Source organism: Lemur catta, chromosome 5, assembly GCF_020740605.2.
Source record: "Lemur catta isolate mLemCat1 chromosome 5, mLemCat1.pri, whole genome shotgun sequence".
Taxonomy (NCBI): Eukaryota; Metazoa; Chordata; class Mammalia; order Primates; family Lemuridae; genus Lemur; species Lemur catta.
The window spans coordinates 52,660,156-52,682,263 of NC_059132.1; the positions used below are offsets into that span (position 1 = coordinate 52,660,156).

The 22,108-nt window shown below is 41.6% G+C and overlaps 1 protein-coding gene and 1 pseudogene across 1 annotated transcript in view; one reads left to right on the top strand and one right to left on the bottom strand.

The window, feature by feature from the left end:
- Positions 1–735: 735 nt before the first annotated feature.
- LOC123638778 lies at positions 736–5,978 on the bottom strand (annotated as a pseudogene).
- RANBP9 (RAN binding protein 9) overlaps positions 5,810–22,108 on the top strand; it is a 98,480-nt gene continuing 82,181 nt past the window's right edge. Inside the window, exons 1-2 of the mRNA XM_045551805.1 lie at positions 5,810–6,703; positions 18,497–18,608. Coding sequence (XP_045407761.1) covers positions 6,127–6,703; positions 18,497–18,608 — 689 coding nt within the window. The 5' untranslated portion in view covers positions 5,810–6,126. The remainder of the gene's footprint in view (positions 6,704–18,496; positions 18,609–22,108) is intronic.

Below are 22,108 nucleotides of genomic sequence, written 5' to 3' on the forward strand. Positions count from 1 at the left end.
ATTTGCCACATTCTAGCTGCAGAAATATCCTGACTCCACTCACGTGTGGCATTAGGTGGTCCAGGACACTGGGTGCAGCACATATCATTGGTGATAAAGTGAACTTCTTGATTCTTGGGATTTCATTGCTAGTGACCTCATCTTGCCATTTAGTGTTGAGAATGGCTTATAAGGAATGTTGATATAACGGTTTAGAACAGGGATCACAAACAGCCTGTAGGGCAAATCCAGCCGGTTGCCTATTTTTGTAAATAAAATTTTATTGGATAACAGCCAAACCCATTTGTGTTTGTTTTAAACAGGCTTAATTCACTTTCTGTTTTTTTTTTTTGAGATAGAGTCTCACTCTGTTGCCCAGGCTAGAGTGCCGTGGGATCAGCCTAGTTCACAGCAACCTCAAACTCCTGGGCTCAAGCAATCCTTCTGCCTCAGCCTCCCGAGTAGCTGGGACTATAGGCATGCACCACCATGCCCAGCTAATTTTTTCTATATATTTTTAGTTGTCCAGATAATTTCTTTCTATTTTTAGTAGAGACGGGGTCTCACTCTTGCTCAGGCTGATCCTGAACTCCTGAGCTCAAATGATCTTCCCACCTCAGCCTCCCAGAGTGCTAGTGTTACAGGCGTGAGCCACTGTGCCCGGCCTTAATTCACTTTCTTGTAATAAAAAGCTGTAGCCACAAGACTCTGGTGTGGGTCTCGATGAGATGGTCAGTGAGTTCCTAATAGTGAGACTTAATGAATGCCATCTCTGTAGGTCTTGGAGATGGCATCAAAGGTGGCCTTGGCCACGTTGCCCAGGGTGGCAGTGCAGCCTCTGGCTGAGTAGCAGTCATCAATACCAGCCCTCAGCAGCAACTTCTTGGGCACAGGGGCCAAGATGATGCCAGTGCCTCTGGGGGCAGGCATAAGGCCCATCAACACAGAGCCACAGAGGCCTGTCACCTTGCAAGGGACAGTGTGGGGCTTGGCAATCTTGTTTCTCCAGTAACCTCTCTGCATGGGGACAATGGAGAGCTTGGCTAAGATGATGGCCCCTCAGATGGCAGTGGCTCCCTCCCTGAAGCACTCAACACCCAGACCAATGTAGCCATTGCAGACCATGGTGAACCCGGTGGTCACCTGGCCAGTGCAGGTCTGCTTTTGCACCAGCACAATCTTCAGAACCTCATCCTTGAGAGATGCCCCCAGGAAAAAGTCAATGATCTCAGACTCTTTGATGTGTAGGGAGAAGAGATAGATCTCCTCCAGGAACTTGATCTTCATGTCCTTGACTAGGCAGCCCAGTTTGGTGACAGGCATCTTATTCTAGGCTTTGCCTCTGCGAGCTCCAAGGTCTTGGCATCAGCCCCAGTGTTAACCTCTGCCGTGGCCAAAGCCTACGCGGAAGCCACGATGGTCTCCCATCCCAGGGCCCCTGGGTCCTGGGTCCTGGGCCCTCCCACTGCACTGGTGTCATCTGCCATTTGGTTTTTTTTTCAGAGAAGCCACACAATTGTTTATGTATTGTCTGTGGCTACTTTTTGTTCACAATGGCAAAATTGAATAGTTATGACAGGCACCTTATGTCCCGCAGAGACTGAAATATTTACTACCTAACCCATTACAGAATAAGTTTGCCAATCTCTTGTCTGGAAGCTGTACTGGATGTGAATGTGGCAGGTGCAGTCCCCCAGCGTTACTGGAAATCATAAGGACCCTGTGAGAAGCAATTTTCAAATATGGCCTTCAATGATCTCTGCCTTCTGGTGTTCATGGCCTGTGTAATCCTCTCCCCTTGAATATGGGACAGACCTAGTGACTTACTTTTAACAAACATATCATGGCAAAGTGATGGGATGTCATTTCTGTGGTTAGGTTACAAAAGACTATGACTTCTGTCCCCCCACTATTGCCTTCTTGGCTTACATGCTTGCAGGCTGCCATGTTGGAGGGGTCTGGGTGGCAAGGCACTGGGTGCCGCTTCTGGCCAACAGCCAGCAAGGAACTGAGGGCCTTAATCAGTCCAGTAACTCTTAAGGAACCGAGTCCTGCCAGTAACCATGTCAGTGGGCTTGGAAGTGGATCCTTCCACAGTCAAGTCTTGAGGTGACTGCAGCCCCTGCTGATACCTTGAATGCCTGTGAGAAACCCTGAAGCAGAAGACCCAGAGAAGTTGTACCAGATTCCTGACCCACAGAAACTCTGTGATAGTAAGTGCTATTTTAACCCACTAAGTTTAGGGTGATTTGTTCTACAGCAATAGATAATTTATCCAGACCCTAAAATCATACTATAGATCTAGGCACACATTATCAGGACATTTTTCAGTATCCCGAAGGATATTGTCATAGACATTGACTGAAACATGCTGGCCAGCATCTGAACCTCTTTCCTGATACGGAAAATCCTCTACTGTGGGCATCAGTGGACCCTTTCCCATTACAGCAATATATTCTAAAGTTTTTCATGTCATGTCCTGTCCTATACAAAATGACAAGATATGTGCGGTACTCCAAATGCATGAGACTGCTCACTGCCGGAAGGGACGAGCTTCAGGACTCTTGCCACTCCAGTCTCACTCTGAGCTGAAGGTTTCAGTAACTTAGTATCTCTATAACCCAACTATTGGATAAGCTGGGAATCTCTGCTGGTAGACCCTGGCATGGGCGCCCAATCTGGGCTTGGTCATCTTTGAAACCTGAGTGGGTGGTATGAAGACTGGAGGTCAGACAGATGAGAGTACAGGTGGTGAGGTGGCATCTGGTGGTGATTTCTGTGACCAGTAGTAGGGCCCAGGCCAGTTCTTTTATGCTGCCTGCCCTCCTTTGATCTTTGTGTTTTCAGGCCTGGTTGTCCAGTCTTCTGGTCAATTCTGAGAACCATCCAATGTCTTTCTAATAAGTTCCTTTTCTGCTTAAGAGAGCCAGAATTGGCTCCTATTGTTTGCTACCGAGAAACTCAGCAGATACAGATATAGAATATTATAGCAATACTTGGTAAAGACTGAAAACATATGTTCAAGAAGAGTACGGATAAGTTCATGGCTAATGGATTTTTAACATTTATATATTTTTGCAATTCTAATATTTTCATAATAAAAATTTGCTTTTAATTATATAATTGTCCATTATAGAAACATTTTATGATTTTCTTTTCTTTCTTTTTTTTTTTTTTTTGAGACAGAGTCTTACTCTGTTGCCAGGGCTAGAGTGTTGTGGCATCAGCCCAGCTCACAGCAACCTCAAACTCCTGGGCTCAAGCAATCCTTCTGCCTCAGCCTTCCAAGTAGCTGGGACTACAGGCATGTGCCACTATGCTTGGCTAATTTTTTCTGTATTTTTCTATATTTTTAGTTGTCCATATAATTTCTTTCTATTTTTAGTAGAGACGGGGTCTCGCTCTTGCTCAGGCTGGTCTCGAACTCCTGAGCTCAGTCCTCCCGCCTCAGCCTCCCAGAGTGCTAGGATTACAGGTGTGAGCCACTGCGCCTGGCCTGATTTTCTTTCATGTCTTTTGGTATGATTTTGGCAGTGCTATATGGCCTCTTTTCATTTAGCACATCATAATCATTTTTCCATGTCTTCAACACTGCATTTCTAAGAGGCCATAAAATATTTGTTTCAGGCTATGCCTGTGCCAGAAGCCTGGAGAGACCGGGTCTGAAATTGGGCCTGAGATCCACTAAGTCAAGAGGAAGGGATGCCTTCTTTTAATTGATTGTCCTACTCTTTTGGCAATTCCACAGCCCAGAAGGGATGCCCTTCTTAAAAAAAATTGGCACAAATGTGCTAAATGTGCTCCTGTAACCCTAATTCCATTGAGTGGGGTATATGATAATTTCTTCAACTAGTCCCTTCATATTGGGCATTTAATTGCTTCCATATTTAGTATGTCACTAATACTTCTTGTTGAAGATTTTCAGGCCTAAAGCATTTCCACATTTAGATTTTGTTGCTTAGCTTTTATTTTTTGAATAGATAAGTTAAAAGGCATGAACTCCTTTATGTCTCTTTATAAATATCATCAAGTACGTAGCTTTCTAAAATGACATTTTTAATGTTCTCTACCTCCTTTGGTATGAGAAAGTGCCCATTTTATAGCATTCTCTCCCACAAATGAAATCATTAATTTCTTGAGATTGCTTGTTTGGAGAACCAACCAGCCCCTCTTATTAAAAGCTTCCAACAAAATGTCAAACAATTCTATTCCCTCAGCTGTTCCTAGGATATGGAAAGTTCTCAATTGTTTCTAAATGTGCTGACAAAAAATATCTATCTTCATAAATAAATCCTTGATGACCATTTCAGGAAAGTTTAATGAAGCTTGAAGTCCATTTATTCTATCATGGCTATCCTATAGTTGTTAGAGCTTGGCTTACATTGGACTCATTGTCACTGTAATATAAATGAAAGTTCTAGAACAATGTAAGTACAGTGAAATCACGTGACAAAGTATAATGGCTTGAAAAAGGTAATCAAACAATAGGTTAAAATTATCTGATATATTTTTTATTAAAGAACAGCAGAGCATCTAGTTGGCTGGGTAATTGAGGGAGAAATTAGGCTAAATGACTGTTATTAGTTCTGGCCAGACATTGAGGGCATTCGATTAAATCACCATTTACCTACCCTCTTCAAAACGAAGTTAAATAATTCTCTCTTCAGCAAACCATTCCTTGCTTATTTTACCAAATGATTACCATCATAGTATCTTTGGAAATAAACAAAATGTTAGAATTTATTTCATGTAATTTACACGGGTAAAGCTTGATTTTGCCAGCTAGGGAAAGGATAAGCTAAACAAAGGGAAGTGGTGAAAACAAAATAGTAATATTATGATGGGTCAGAGAGCAACACTTAGCAAGTTGTGCCAAATTAGTCGACCAAGCACTCTACTGGGAATTGCAAAGTCGGAAGTCCTATTTTTGACTCTGCTGACCTCAGTGAATATTTCCTTGTTTTAAAAATGGGCATAATTCTCTGCTACCTAAAAGGTCTGTTACGAAAATTAATGAGTCTATAAACTGTTTGGACGTCTCTAGAAGCCCTTTCTAAATACACACTATAATCTTGTATTCATACACTTCCCGTTCCTGCTCTCTGAAGATATGCCAATCTTTATTAGTGACACCTTCTACCACTGTAAGTTCACTGTGAGGCCTCATAAAACTGACTAATGAAATAGTCACTATTTCATTAGTTCATAGTGGGAGACTTTGCCTTCAGGAATGGCTAGCACTGCCCACATGGGCAACGTTACGGTATTACATACCGAGAAGCAGGAAAAGCAGTATTAATACGTTCCTTTTTGGGGGGAGGCGGCCAACGGCAGGGCGGACCGGGCGAGAGCTCGCTTCAGGGCCCGCGGAGAGAGCCCGGGGCACTCCGCAACTGCTCCCCTCGGCGCCCCGCGCCGCACGTCCGGGTCCGGAGGGCCCCCGAGCGCCAGTGGCCGGGCTGGCGGGACCCGGCGGGGCTCGATTACTCTCGCCTGGACGCAGAGCTGCGCCTCGGCTCCGAGGAGCCCTACCGTGGGGAGGTGGGGCGACGACAACAAAAAGAAGTCAAGTGGGAGGAGATTCGCCGGCTCGGGGGGCAGCGGCAGCGGCCGGCTGGAGAGAGGAGGCGGCGCCTGGGAAGGGTCCCGCAGTGCCGGGAGCCCCGCGCCCCTGCCAGCGAGCGGCTGGCGGGCCCGGCAGAGGCGCCTCCCCGCGCGCAGCCCAGACCTCCGCGGCCCGCGCGCCCCCGCCCCTCTCGCCTCCGTCCCGCCCCCTCGCCTAGCGCCGCCCGCGCGCAGCGTCTCGCGCCGGCCCGGCCCGCCCGTCGGGAAACAGCCGCGAGAGCAGCGGCCGCCAGCGCGCCTTCCGCTCCCGCGCTCTCGCGTCGCCCCCGCCCCGGGCGCCTCGTCCCCGGGCCGCGCGCCCGCTCTCCGGTCACCGTTCTCTCGGGGCCTCCCCGGGCCCGCCGCCCACGCCCGCGTCGCCAAGCTCCCCAACCGCCGCGCTCTCCCTGGGCGCGCGGCCCGTCGCCTGCTTCCGGGGCGGGCGGACTGGGCGCCTGGTGCCGGCGGCCGCAGCGACAGCGCCCCCGGGAAGCAGAGGAGGAAGAAGAGGTGGAGGTGGCTGCAGGCTGAGTCGCGGCCGGGATGTCCGGGCAGCCGCCGCCGCCGCAGCAGCAGCAGCAACAACAACAGCAGCAGCAGCTGCCGCCGCCACCGCCGGCGGCCGTGGCCCCAGTCTCTGGAGTCGTCCTGCCCGCGCCCCCGGCCGTCAGCGCCGGCTCTTCTCCTGCCGGGTCGCCCGGAGGCGGCGCGGGCGGCGGCGGCTTGGGGGCCGCGGCGGCCACCCTGCTCCTCCACCCCCCGCCCCCGCCGCCGCCTCCGGCCACCGCAGCCCCGCCGCCGCCCCCGCCGCCCCCGCCGCCCCCTGCCTCGGCGGCCGCCCCCGCCAGCGCGCCCCCCGCGCCCCCGGGCCTGGCCGCGGGCCCCTGCCCGGCCGGAGGCGCCCCGGCCCCAGCCCTGGCGGCCGGCAGCAGCGCCGCGGCCCCCTTCCCGCACGGGGACTCGGCCCTGAACGAGCAGGAGAAGGAGCTGCAGCGGCGGCTGAAGCGCCTCTACCCGGCCGTGGACGAACAAGAGACGCCGCTGCCTCGGTCCTGGAGCCCGAAGGACAAGTTCAGCTACATCGGCCTCTCTCAGAACAACCTGCGGGTGCACTACAAAGGTACTGGGCGTGTGTCCTGCGGTGGGAGTGGGGCGCTGACCCGACGTGTCCGGCCGCCGCCTGCGACGCTCTCGACCCGCCCCCGCCCCCCGCCCCCCGCCCCCGCAGGCTTGTGCCCTCCGAGGTGACTCGCCGCCGGTTCCGCTGCTCCGAGGGTGGGCATTGGGGTCACGGTGCAAGGTCCGAGGGTGAGGGGCGAGCCGTTGGAAAAGGAAGGTGAGTATAATGCTCCTGGCAGAAAGGAGCTGGTAATCCCAGGCCAGGCGTAGGACACCTTGAGGGAATCCGGGATGACCGGACAGAACTCGCTTTCTGGTTTCCCTTTAAGATAAATCCTGGGGCTTGGGTAGAGGAATCTATGGACTCGGAGTTGGGTTACATTGTTCTCCAGGTGGTGGGTCAGGCGTTCTCTTTTTACAGAGGGGGAAGAGAGGTACGATTCTGAGGTATGATTTCTGATTAAGGGAGAGCAGGGATACATAGGGGGAGGAGTAATCAAAATTAGGCCAGAAGATTGTCTAGGGGGACAAAAGGACAAGGGGCCCAAGTTTGCCCTCCGTGTATCTTACTAACAGCAACTGGGAGGGCAAGAGGGGAAACCGCAGGAGTACCCGTTTTCTTAGGGAAGCAGAAACCCACCACTCCACACTGGAAATGCCCTATACAGGTATTTACGTGTTGGGTATGGTATGAAGTCTTGCTGAAAACAAGGATTTATTAAAAATGCTATTCAGTACTTTAAAGAAAATTGGCTTATATTTTACACCTGCAGTTAAAAACAACCACCTTAGGCTTGTGCCTGCCCCCTCCTTGCTCACCTACCTCTTCTAGGTTAAAACAAAGCTTGAAGCAAATCCGTTGTACATAAAATTGTAAATTGCTATGGGGATTTGTGAAATGTAGTCCATATTAATAGCATGCCTCAAGTTTACTTGTGTGGAAGAAAAACAATCTAACGTATCGGTCTGTCTGGAAACATATCCAGCCTTTTAGGCCCCAAACCTAAAGCAGGAGCCTCACTTTGGCTACAAAGAGGTCTTCTCAGATCCTAATGACTTGTATGAAGAGGGTATACACAATGTTGTGGCTAAATCCTTAAAGTATACAGGACTGAAATTTGAGAAGAACCTTGATAAGTGAATTACTATTTAATCGGAAAGGAGAATGGCAACAGAAATCTACGAAATGATTTGGCTACAAAGAATCACACACAAAAATAGGCCTTGTTGAACATTCCTCCTTTTTATTCTTGCCATAGATGCAGAGAAGTACTTTTAATTTTAAATGTTATGTTCCTTAATCTGAACGGTTGAAAATTTCAAAATAGAGGATTTTTGTTTTTTCTTAGGACATTTTGTTAATTCCCTTGTGCAGTGTTATTTAATTTTGTTTTTTAATCCGTGTGAACAGTGTTATGAAGTGTTTACTTCTGATCAGGCTACCAGAAAGCTTTTGTTAGATGTGACAGAACTTTATCATTTTAAATTTATGGTTGATAGTAAATAATTAGTTTATAAAATCAGAGGCAGTATATATGGAAGATTACTGAACAAAGAATCCCAGGTTTCCTGAGTCCTGTAGTCATTTGTGATTGTAGTTATGAGACAGGGCCTCAGTTTATTCCTCCAAGTGTGGGAGTTGAGCTGGATGGTTGGTAAGGAAATTTCCAGCTCTGAATTTCCATGATATCTAAGATTTGTGATTACAGTTTATTTAGCACTGTAATGTGCCTTGATTAGTTTTACTTTTACATAAAATTGATGATTTGGGTCAGGGAAGAGTACATGTTTATGTGAAATTGGTTGGCGTTTGGAATATTTATGACACTGCCGTCTCAATTATTTTTCCTGTTGGCCTCTTTATTACTTTCTGTTGTGTAATACTAAGATTCTCTTTCTGGAAATGTCACTCTTTTATAAACATAAACCATTATTTCTGGAAAAACAGATTTTGTTGTTTGTCATTCTTTTTCTTTTCTCTCCCTCCCTCCTATCTCCCCTTTGTCTCTCCCTTCCCTCTTGTCACAGTCTCTTTTTTTCCCCCTTTGACTGCCTCCTGTTCTTGTCTTGTTATTATTGAGTGTGTGTGAGTTTTCTGTTGCTATTACTGTTGTTTCTCTGTGTGCCTTCTGAGAGGACCACACCAAATGTACTGGGCAACTCTGTCCCAAGTAGCAAAGGGAAAATGTCATAAATAGCGGATAATAAAACTTTGAAATCACAAAATAAGAAGAGTGAATTTTTATTTAACCTATCATTGTTTTGCATTGATTTTACTTAAGCATTTTGAGACTTTTAACATTAAAACTACTATTCATATATTGCATAGTACAGAATGTCAAAAGATTGATCATAATTATTTTCCAGAATGGTGAGGATTTTATCTTTAAAATAGACGTAGCTAGCTTGGTTTCTTTTGGTCTGAACATATTCTGTTTTTAAGATGTTATTCTTCTAAATTGAAATTACTGTTTTGGAAGGAGTATTGTTCCTTAATTCATTTGAAGGGATTAATGTTAAACAATACCAGACATGCAGGAAAACATGATTGGATTGCAGAGGAATGACAGGGTGTGTATACTATATGTTAAAAATTATTGGAAAGGCCTTTGCTTAGCAGTCACACACCAACTATTGGAAAACCCAGGGATGGCCCTTCCTATTTTTAAAATTCTTGTCACTATTGAATAAATACAAATGTGACAAGTTTAGACTTAGTTGTAATGATGACTTTATTCTACTTTAAAGCATTGTAATGAGTATGACAGTGGATGTAGTCTAAATGTTTCAATTACAGATTGCAGATATTTTTCAAGTTATTTCTGCTATTTAGATACTTTACAGAGTGTTTTGATACATACACACAAAGTAGATCTGGACAAGATATTGGAATTCTCATTTTAGATTTGAGAAAGTAGGAGCACCTGGAGGTTAGATTTTCCCAGTCGCAAGTAAGCCAGGATTGGAAACTAATTTTCACTGACTCCAAATTTAGTGTTCTTTCCACTATACATATTATTGCCTCTTTCAGTTTGTATGAGGCTTAATTATCTCAAATAGATAAAATCCTGTGATCACATTTAGAACTTTTTGAAGAATAGTTGAGATTAAAAGTACTTCCTCTGGGGGAAAAAGGTAACTGGAACACACTAATGCTTTGGAAAAGTCCAGACACCTTGATTTTACTGATTTAGGACAGTTTAGGAGAAATGGAAGATAAGTGAAAGTTGGAAAGATATGAAGCAATGAAATAATGAATTGCATCTTTTATTGAAGCATTATTAACAGCATCTAACCAAATAGGTTGAACTTTTGGTATACCTAATTCCGTCCCCCTCTGCATCCCCAGTCATTAGTCTTTTAACACTTCTTTTTTTTTTTTTTTTTTAAGAGCCAGGGTTTCACTCTGTCACCCAGGCTGGAGTGCAGTGGCACAGTCATAGCTTACTTGAACTCCTGGACTCAGCCTTCCAAATAGTTGGGAGTACAGGTGTGCACCACCATGCCTGGCTGATTAAAAAAATTTTTTTTTAAATAGAGACAGGATCTTGTTATGTTGCCCAGGCTGGTCTCAACTGCTGATCTCAAGTGATCCTTCCTCCTGGGCCTCCCAAAATGCTGGGATTGCAGGTGTGAACCACTGCACCTGGCCTTTTTGACACTTCTTAAATATAATTGCTTATCGAATTTCTTGTACTTCTAAGGTTGAACAAATATTTCAACAGATGCTTGCCTATGTAAATGTCTGTTAAGAATTATGGGGGTGATATAAAAATGTTTCTTAAAATCAAAGAATTTAAAAACCAAACTGAGCTTTTCTCAGGGATCTCTTTGCCAAGATTTTGGGTAATTAGCTTTAAAAATGCCAGTTGGTAACTGCAAGAATCAAGTGAATCTAATAATCATACTCAAAAGTAGACAATAATGGTAATTATACATTCTGCTAGACAATTTGTATGTCTTGTTCACTGTTTCTTCATTTATTTAACAAGCTTTTAGTGAATGTTACTTTGTGACAGGTTCTGGACACTCAGGTGAATAAGATGCTGTCTTTGAATTCAAAGAGCTCAAAGAATATAAACTAGAATAGTAAGGGGAGTGTTACAAAGAGTACTGTGGAAGATAGGAGGAGCATCTGACCTAGGCTGACATTGGAAAGGATGGAGGAAGTGAGTCAGGGGTAGCTTTTTCGAGGAGTTGAGGCCAGTGGTCAGTCTTAAAAGAGGAGGAGTAGAATATAGGGGAAGAAGAGGGACTGGGCATGACAAGTGGAGGAAAACCAAAAGCATAGAGGAGAGAATTACTGTTTATGTTTGGTTTTATAAGCAATTTTAGGTTTTTGGAAGTCAGAGTAGATGACAAGGAGCAACTGGGAAAAGATCAGTGAGGGGCTGTATGGAATATTTTATTGAGTTTATTTATTTATGTATGTATGCATGAATGAATGAATGAGACAGAGTCTTAATCTGTGGCCCTAGGTAGAGTGCAGTGGTCTCATCATAGCTCACTGCAACCTCAAACTCCTGGGCTCAAGCAATCCTCCTGCCTCAGCTTCCCGAGTAGCTGGGACTACAGGCGTGTGCCACCACAACACCTGGCTGATTTTTCTATTTTTTTTTAAAGATGGGGTCTCTTTCTTGCTCAGGCAAGTCTCAAACTCCTGAGCTCAAGCAATCCTCCTGCCTTGGCCTCCCAGAGTACTAGGATTACAGGTGTGAGCCACTGTACCTGGCCTTTATTGAGTTTAGATCTTATTCTGTAGGAGTTGGAGAATCATCAGAGGATTTTAAATAGGAAGTGACTGGCTCATATATTGTTTTTTGTCAGATTACACTACCAATTTTAAGATAAATTCAAGAGGTACAAGACTGGAAATAGTAAACTCATTTAGAAGACTGTTGCAGTAGACCATGTTACAAATAAGGACCTCAACTTGGTCAGTGATAGGGGCAGAGAAGAGTAGACATATTTGTGAGATATTTAGCGGTAATTTAGAGGCAATGAGGAATGATAGAGAAATCAAAGATGACTTGTGGGTTTCTAACTCTGTTAGAATGATGTTTGGGTTTTTAGCAGTTAGGTTCTTGAAGTGAACCATGAAGCAAATAATGATTATGAAAAAGTCAGTGTTATATTTGGAGATAAGTAAAAATGGAAATCTTAACCCTGTGATCTGACTTCATGGAAACCAGAGGAAGCCAAAGAAACAATCCTTACAAGAACAGGAACAGGTCTTCTGGAGTTAAGGGGGCCCTAAGTGATCTTAACAGCTAGAATTCATGACTTTTTACTCTGTTCTAATGTGAAAGTGACTCAGCTACAGTCGCTAGTTTCTAGTTGTTTTCTTATTTCTTTTTCCCTACTGACTGGCTTTCCTTCTTATTTGAAATTCCTGAGAGACTTATCAGATTGGCCTAGCTAATTGGCATGATTCTTCGGTGGGCAGAGCTTTTCCTTATATGCTATGGTGTGAATTGATGGCCTTCAGATCAGGTGTTAACCTGTGTTGAATCAGCTGTAGGGGTGGGGGGGGTAATTATAAAATACAAAATGTCCTCCTGGCACAAAGATAATCTGGGTCCCACTTCTTTAAGTAGGGACAGTGTGTGAGGCAATTTCTCCTAGGAAGGGTTGATAGGTACCAGAACCAGAATTGGCCTGAAGCTTGGGAGAGAGGTCTAGGTCATGACTGATTTAGGAGTCACCTGTAGGTGATAGTTGAAACTTAGCGTGAGAGAGAGAGAAGGAGAGAGAGAGAGAGAGAAGTACAGTGAGAAAAGCAGTGGGCCAAGGATAGAACCCTGAGCAACACTGACATTGAAAGACTGGATGGAGTCCAAGAAGAAATAGTTGACAGGTCCCTGGACAGTGAGGAAAGTGTGATGTCACAGAAGCTAAGCAGGAGAATTTCAGAAATGAGGAAGTGCTCTTTAGTGTCCAGTGCAACAGATAGGTTTAGTGGGATAGGAACAGACAGTTTTCCACTGGGTTTGGAAATTAGATCATTGTGACCTTTGGGAGAGCAGTTTGAATTGAGTTATGGGGGCAAAAACCAGATTTTAGTGGGTTGAAAGAGTAAACGAAAGGGACCAAGTGTAGAGGATACTCAATATAGATTACTCTTGAGAAATAGAGATGAAGGAAGAGATTAGGCAATACCTAGAAGAGGATGGAGGTTAAGACAGGTTTGTTTTTTTTTTTTTCAAGTTTTTAGTATCTCATAGTGGAGGTATAGTAGACTTATGTTTTATCTGTGATTTAGCTTCTAATGTCAGCATGTAAGATGAAAAATCCCATATAATCAAAATTGTCCTTAAAAGTGCCTTTGGAAAGTACTGTTAGAGACCACTGTATCATTTAAAAGTCAGTATTTTTTTTGGGAGACAGAGTCTTGCTCTGTTTTCCAGGCTAGATAGAGTGCTGTGGCATCAGCCTAGCTCACAGCAACCTCAAACTCCTGGGCTCAAGCAATCTTCCTGCCTCAGCCTCCTGAGTAGCTGGAACTATAGGTGTGTGCCACCACGCCCTGTTAATTTTTTCTATTTTTAGTTGCCCAACTGATTTCTTTCTATTTTTAGTAGAGACAGGGTCTTGCTCTTGCTGAGGGTGGTCTTGAACTCCTGACCTCAAGCGATCCTCCCACCTCTGCCTCCCAGAGTGCTAGGATTATAGGTGTGAGCCACCGTGCTGGGCCTAGAACTCAATCTTATTTTAACTTGGTTGTTGGTAAAACCAAAATGACATAGTTAAATGAGAATATGATACTAGTCCAAGGTATGGTGTTCTAATAAGTGTGTATAAAATTTAACATTTTAACAAATAAAATTGATTGGCTATACTTGGTTTTTATTACTTTAAAGTTAAAAAAAGGTCATCATACCACCAACTCTAGTACATTACTGACAGTGATACTCAGCACAGAGGCATAGAATTTTGTGAAAGGTATATACATTTTTGGGACACTGTTTCCTTATAGATTGAGGAGGAGAGTGTGGAGAGGAAGACCATGAAAATACGAGCTTGAGAGGCTGACAGAGTTAGGGATTAGAGGGAGGAAAGTGGTTCTAGAGCACAGGGTGGTTGGTCTTGAAGAGGAGAGGAGAGTACCTACTTGCTGGCAATCCCAGCACTTTGGGAGGCGGAGGTGGGAGGATTGCTTGAGGCTAGGAGTTCAAGACCAGCCTGGGCAACATATCTTGATGCTCTACAAAAAATTAAAAAAAATTATCCACAAAAAACTAAAAATTTAGCTGGGTGTGGTGGAATGTGCCTGTAGTATCAGCTACTTGGGAGGCTGAGGCAGGAGGATCACTTGGGCCCAGGAGTTTGAGGTTGCTGTGAGCTATGATGATGTCACTGCACTCTAGCCTGGGTGACAGAGTGAAATCCTGTCTCCAAAAGGAAAAAAATTCGTGGAAGAAGTAAAAAGTGATATGTACATAGACCATATGATATGTGATAGCAGAGTGGAGAGTTGAATATGACCATATGTAATGGCCTCCCATTTTCTTGATGAAAGAGTTGAGGTAGTTTGCTCACTGAATTTGAGTAGAGGACTTAAAGCTTAAAGTAAATGATGAAAATGTGGACTAGCCATGGAGGAATAGGGAATAAGCTGACTAAAGATTTCTGAAAATACTGTTGGTAGCACTGAGAGAACCCGGTTGACATTAGTTCATAGCAGTGGCTATTTGCAAGATTGTTGGACTCTTTATTCAGCAGTGGTCAACTGTCCAGTGTAGGATAGGGAAGGTAGATTATAATTTCGAGGAAAGGCTGTGGTTTTGCTGGTTGGGTGTGAAGGAAGGACAGGCATATGAGGGAAATCAAAGGTATTTAAGAGCTTCTATGTGCTTACCATGTAGCCTATCCTGGAAGAGGAAAGAGGAAGAAAAAACACAAAGAGTTCAGGGAATTGGAGTTCCCATGATTAAAAAGGAAGTATAGAACTGAAGTCTTCACAAAGAAGAGAGAATAGGAGGGTGTGTGCTAGAGGAAGACACAGGCATTTCCGCTATAATGATGTGAATGCATTGCATTGCTGGAAAAAATCTTGTGTTCTCCACAAAATTGTGTGCCAAAAGTAATAGGACTTATGGGAAATATAGGGCGGGGGCAACCACTTAAAACCTTTAGAACTTCGTAACCGAAGGTTTTAAGTTTTTGCAGTACAGAAATTACAATCTTAATAAAATACAAGTCCAGTTAAATTTCCACTGGCATTTGTGCCTGATGTCCCCGTCTGCTGATCCTTCGCAGCATTAGACCCTGGGTCTTGGGCTTCCTTCTTCGAGAAAGAATGATTGAAGTTAGAGCTGAAGTTAGTGGGAGTAAAGAGGGCCAGGAATTTAAATGCAGGAACGACCAAATTATTAATAAGTAAGTGTCAATGTTGTGATACATGTTGAGTACATATAAAAAGGTTAGACCAAGTCAGAGAGGTTAGAGGAAGGATATTTGAGGAAGTAAAAATTTGAACTAAAGATCTAAAGGATGAGTGAGACCTAACCAGGCTAAGAAGGAAGAGTGAAGGGAATAAATATGCATGTGCACAGACTCTGGCCTGATGAGTATGAAGAACTAAAATAGGGCTAATGTGGCTGGAGCAGAAAAGAGGTGGAAAGTGCAGATATCAGTGAGGTCAGACAAGGTGTTCAGAAAGTGCCTCCTTCCTAGGCTGAAGGAGGAGCTTTGGAAAGAATTTTATTGTATTGAGCGGCGGTGATGCGAGGAAGGCTGATTTAAATTTCCAGAAAGACACTGGCTGGCTGCTTGTTAGATAGTGGATGGAAATGGGGATGGGGTGGAAGAATTTTTTCGAACTCTTTCCATTTCATCAAATGGAATCAACAGATTGTTTGAATGAAAAGAGCTAGCCTTGCTAGCCTTAGAGTTTTGAAGCAATACCTTTATCTTCTTCTAGAGTCATACAGAAAACACTTAACATTTGAGGACTTTGTGGTTTTAAAAGTTTAAACTTTGGTAATGTGAGGTTGTTTTTTCGGTTACTACAGAATTTAAGGTAGTAATAAACTTTCAGCTGATGAGCATTGTTAGAGAAACAAGGCCCTTAGCTTCTGATATTACAAGTCGAGCATCCCACATCCAAAAATCCAAAATCCAAAACTTTTTGAGCTACAACATGATGCTCAAAGGAAAAGCTTATTGTAACATTTGGTTGTGGAATGTTCAACTGGGTAAATATATGCAAATTTTCCAAAATCTGAAAAAAAAAATTGAAATCCAAAACGTTTCTGATCCCAATTTTGGATAAGGGATATTCAACCTGTACTAGTCTTGTCTAAGAAATAGCATGAATTCTTTTAATCTTACATCTAAACTTTTGCTTCTATCTTTTAAATTGAATTTAAACATGAAACAAATTCTTTTAGTTTTAACATTTACAGAATTTTTCTACAATGTGTTAGTAAATCATAATAAATATAATGGGTTCTTAATGTATGATTATGTAGTACTTTTTCGTTATTTTTGCATAATGGAAAGATGTATGGGATTTTAATTCATGTATGGATTTAATGTATGATTCTACCAATTTGGGGCATGTTATATAATCTCTGTAAAAACATCATTTTTAAAAATGAGAAAAATCCATGCAAAAGCACCTAACACTTCGAGAGATTGTTTACTCTAAAATACTAGTTTTCTTTCTCTTTTCCCATAGAAGTAGCAAGAATAGGAGATGGGGATAAATGTGAAGTGATCCTAGAATGCTTATTGTAACTAAATCCTTCTTGTGGGTTCAGAGCTCACACTGGATGAGGCTTCTTAAATTTAAATACCAGCACAAATCCTGTTTTGGAATTCTTAGTCATTGGGTGAGTTTCTTTATCTTCATTTAGTTTCCTCCAACTGTGAAATGATAATAAGTAGTACCTACCTCCTGGGGTTGTTTTGAATATTAAATGAGTTATAAATGAAATGCCCTCAGAACAGTGCCTTTTCACATAATATTAAATATATGTTAACTATTATTTATTATTAAGTATACCTTGAAATTACCTTATCCCTAAAAGTTTGGGTCACTTCCCTTCAAAAAAAAACCAAAAACCAATAATAAAATCTAGTAGATTTAGGACTCCAGTTAGATTCTGTTTTGTCAGAGTTTTGTTTAGATTTGTTTGTTTAACTATCTAATTTTTAAATATGCATTTAGTTTACATGACCTTCTCCGAGGTAACCTAGTTATTTGAACATATTTTGATTAAAAAAAATGTTTTACTCAAACCATAATTTATTAAATGTTTGTTAAAAAGTGATTATAGTGTAGATTTGGGCTGTTACTGTTTTCCTGCTGGTTAGCTCAGTGTAAAGCTATTACCTATGTGTGTTAAAGTAGTTTTGGGGCATTGTACATTGCTGCTTCCATTTCTTCTTCTTAACTAAGCTTATTGACTCCTTATGGTCACAAGGCTAAGAACTTCTGCCCATAATCCAAGTTTTCCTGGTAATAGGAAGAAGTGGCTTAGTTCATTTCATTTTTGTTGTTTTGTTTCTGCGGGTGGGGGGTGGGTGTGTGTGTGAACATTTATTAATTTGCATTGCAAATGTAAATTTAACTGTTTAATAATAAGGTACGCGCTGGCAATTTGGTAGAGTACATGGTAAAGGAATATGTCTCATTTGTGATGATTTATTGTATATCTTAAGAAAAAAATTTTGACTTAAAAGAAAGTGTTTAGTTTTAAAACAATCATGGCAAATTTGAGAAGAATTCTGCTACCCATGAAGGTAATCTTACAGTATGACTGAAAGATTAATGACAGGTTTGTATTGAGTGAAGCATACTGAACTAGAATACCTGAATAACAATTTAGAGTATTGTTTCTCATACAGTCCTTTTGGGGATTATGGAGACTTATCTCACTCATACTCTTTGTGTACTTTCTGACATGCTACTTCAACTTCTGTCTTTATTCTTTTGTGGTTTTATGGACATAATTTATTTTGCTTATTCAATTTTGTTCACATGCTAGCTTTCAAGGTAATTTGTGTCTCGGGTGAGGGGTAGGGAAAGTGTGAGTAAAGGAAACTCTGGGATTAGAATTGAGGAATAGCTAGTTTAAAAACTTTAAAAGTCATTTTCTAACAGATTTCTTAAAATGTTAGCAGTGGTATGGTGTTATTTCTTGTCTTAAAGAAAAATAAACAAAATGCAACTAGAGATTAGATATATTTCTCAGTAAATTGTTATTGACCAAAGAAATTTTATGACTCAGACTTTGTATAGAATTAATAAGGTATGTCAAAGAACAAAATTATAAATTCTTAAAACAAGAAAGCTGTTTTGCCAAATCAATATAATTGTATAAAATTTCACTTAAAAATACACTCTATCAGAGGGTACTTCTGGTTTCTAAAGCAGGCCATTTGGCAAAACAGTGTATAGAAATTTTGTAAAGTACGTGCATATTTAGATCTGATGAGATTATTTTCTCATTATGTTTTTCAAATACAGCCCTTTTTTCTTAAATATATAGTCTACTCCAAAATACTTTAATTTGTATAAAGGGCTGCTAGGTTCAATATATGTGTTTAGATTCTGAAATCCTAATAAGACTAGTAAGTGTGAAGAGTTCTGTGACTAACTTGGACTATTTTGCATATTGGATTAATTGAGATGATAAATGTTTCATTAAGTCTTTAATTATTTGAACTAATGGGAGCAGAAATTATGTATCATTCCAAAACCTATTTGTTCCTGAATTAAGATTTTCATTTTCATACTTCAGTGAATGTCATTTGATTTTTTTTTTCTTTCCTGTTTCATATGCAGGTCATGGCAAAACCCCAAAAGATGCAGCGTCAGTTCGTGCCACACATCCGATACCAGCAGCCTGTGGGATTTATTATTTTGAAGTAAAAATTGTCAGTAAAGGAAGGGATGGGTAAGTGTAAATTTTGGCGGGAAAAATCATTTGCTATTCTTGGATAATTATTTTTGTTTTGATTTATAATATGATGTAATTGGAAAGTTGGAATCTTGGAAATTTTGGTGTTTAGAAAAGTAGAATCTCAATATTCCAGTATAGCAGGTTGGATCTGGTTATGCTTAAATACTAGTTGAAGTTAAAGCTTGAGTTGGTGATATTAACCAAGTTTTTCTGGTAGGTTTGTTATTAAAATGAGAATTGGAATTAAGCCATGGAGGGACAATGACTCATTTTCCATGACTTTTTTTACACCGCCTTTTTCTGAATTCTGCTGAGAAGTTAAATCCTCTCAAAGCTAGTAATCAAAGCCACTAGGTGATTCATAGATGTTTTGCAGGGGTTGGGGCTTAGAATTTTAGGTTTTGATTGGGAAATATATATTTTTATGTTCTCGATTGGAGGAGCTTCCTGGGGATTAGGATGTGATTTAGAAGCTTCCAAATGAGAACTCCCTGGTAGAGCCTGGAACCAACTTTTATATATTGCTTTTCAACTTGGGATCTGTATGTGGTGTGTGTATGTGTACATCAGAATCACTTATGGGACTATTAAAATATAGTAGTTTGAGCCTCACCCCAAAAGTTCATAAAGTAGACCTTTGGGCAAGATAGGCATTTTGAGAAAGCTCCATCCATACTGAATTTTGGTGCATATCCCTATTTAAGAACTAATTATCTAGAATCATTGGATCTCTATCCTATAGTATTTCCTGATAACTTTATTGCAGTATCAGGAGATCCCGTAAAGCAACTGTGGGGTCATTTGTTCAGCTACCAGAATGAAGCTATTGGGCTGTGTGGGTAAGCTGACCTGTATTTGAAGTCAATCATTTAACCCCTCTTAGCAGTCCTCTTATGTTTAATTGACAAAATAAGTGTATTCAGTAGATTATTCCTTTTACTTTATTTGCTCATTGTCAACAGTATGAAAAAGCAGAAAGTGAACACTTGGAATTAAATGACAGCTTTTATTTAACTGCCTTTTGGTATTTGGAAAAGTGGGATCTGAATGCCTCTGTTTTCCTGGTGTGATTAGGCCAAAAGATATTAATAAAGTCAGATAACAAGGATAAAGTGGTTGAGAGAGGCCCCATGTTGAAATAGGCACAGAGTTGTAACCATTTCTAACTTCATAGCTGCATAATCAGAAAGCCAGTTCTTTTATACTTCAAATTGTGTCATCAGCTCCATAATGCTGGTGTTGCTCAGGATGATTCCCAGGATTTTTTTTTACCTTTCACTCTGCTTATTCTATCGTTGCATGTTCTCGACCTTGTATTTTCATGGCTGCGAATATCTTGAAGAGTCTCAAGTCTAATGCTACATCTCAGGCTCTGAACCCTTGAGCTCCAGACCAATATATCTAACCAGATGTTTGCATTTGAATGTCCCTCAGGCATTTAGCTTATTTAAAATCTTTTTCTCAAAACCATTTGGTTGGTGGTTTCACTATTGCTAGAAACTAATTTCCTACCTTTAACTTTCTCTGTCAGTCTCTACTACCTCTCCCTTAGTCAGGTCTTGGTAATCTATCTCCTGATTTACTGAGGTGGTTCGTTGACTGGTCTCCTAGTTGCTCCCTGTTTTGCTTATTCTAGTCTATAACTGTTGTCGGTGTTCTTTCTAATACAGAACTGAATTGTGTCTGTTCCTTCCTTGAGAGCGTTTGGAATGTCTCTTGCTTTGAAGATAAAATCTAGAACTTCTTTGTAGGGTCCTTTATGATGTGGCTAGCTCCGATAATTTTTCAATCTTATCTTTTTGGGGCTAAGATCCTTCATCTTTTTTCTGTTTTTTAATTAAGTATATTTTACATATAGTAGAATTTATCCGTTTTAGCATACAGTTCTGTCAAATGTGTATAGTCATGTAATCACCATCACAGTCAATATGGCGGCCTTCATTATCCATGGGAGATAACGTTCTAAGACCCCCAGTGGATGCCTAAAACTGCAGGTAGTACCGAACACTATGTATGCTGTATTGTTTCAGTCTGATAATCAAAGAGGGATACTAAGTGACTAATGGGCATGTGGTATATATAGCATAGATATGTTGGACAAAGGGATGATTCATGTCCTGGGAGGGTATAGGATGGGATTGAACTGCATGGCATGCTTCTCAGAATGGCATGCAATTTAAAACTTATTGTTTATTTCTGGAATATTCCGTTTAATATTTTCATACCTTGATTGACCGTGGGTAACCGAAACCAGGGAAAGAGAAGCTGCAGATAAAGGGGAACTACTGTACTGTATATAGAACAGTTCATCATCTCCGAAAATTCCTCCATATCCCTTTGTAGATATCCCTTCCCTATCTCCAGCCATTGACAACCACTGATACGTTTTCTGTCTTTACTTTTGCTGTTTCTAGAATGGTGTATAAATGGAATTGTATAGTATGTAGCCTTATAAGTATGGCATCTTTCACTTAGCATAACTCATTTGAGATTCCTCCTTGTTGCACATATTAGTAGAACGGACCTTTTTATTGCTGATTGTGTAGGTGAGTGAACCAGTTTGCTATCTACTCCCCAGTTGAAGGACATCTCGGCTATTTCTATAATAGTTTTTGGCAGTTGCAAATATGGTCACTATAAATATTTATGTGCAGGTTTTTGTGTAAACATATAAGTTTTCATTTCACTTGGGTAAATCACAGTAAAGTATGTTTTTTTTTTTTTTTTTTTGTGACAGAGTCTTACTCTGTTGCCCGGGCTAGAGTGCCGTGACGTCAGCCTACCTCACAGCAACCTCAAACTCCTGGGCTCGAGCAATCCTCCTGCCTCAGCCTCCCGAGTAGCTGGGACTACAGGCATGTACCACCATGCCCGGCTAATTTTTTCTATATATATATATATATATATATATATATATATATATATATATATATATATATATGTTTTTAGTTGTCCGTATAATTTCTTTTCTATTTTTAGTAGAGACGGGGTCTTGCTCTTGCTCAGGCTGGTCTCAAACTCCTGAGCTCAAACAATCCGCCCCCCTCGGCCTCCCAGAGTGCTAGGATTACAGGCGTGAGCCACCGTGCCCGGCCAGTAAAGTATGTTTTTAACTTTATAAGGAACTGCCAATTGTTTTGCAAAGTGACTGTACTAGTGTGCATTTCCACCAGCAATGTGTGAGAGTTCCTCTTGTTCTTAGCACTTGGTATTGTCAACTTTTTTTTTTTTTTTTTTAAATTTTTTAGCCATTATAGTGGGTGTCTAGTCATTTCTTGTTTCGGTTTTAATTTACATTTCCCTAATGACTAGTGATGTTGAAGAATCCCTAATTCTTATGTGCCCTTCACTTAATCAGGTGCTATTTGTAGTTCTCTGACTACACATGCTGGCTCATATTTCTAGTTCTTGATGCACACCCTTTTCCCTCCTCTTTATTATTCACCTTCTCTTACCCTTTTCCCATTTGCCTAGCTAACTTAGTCTTCAAATCC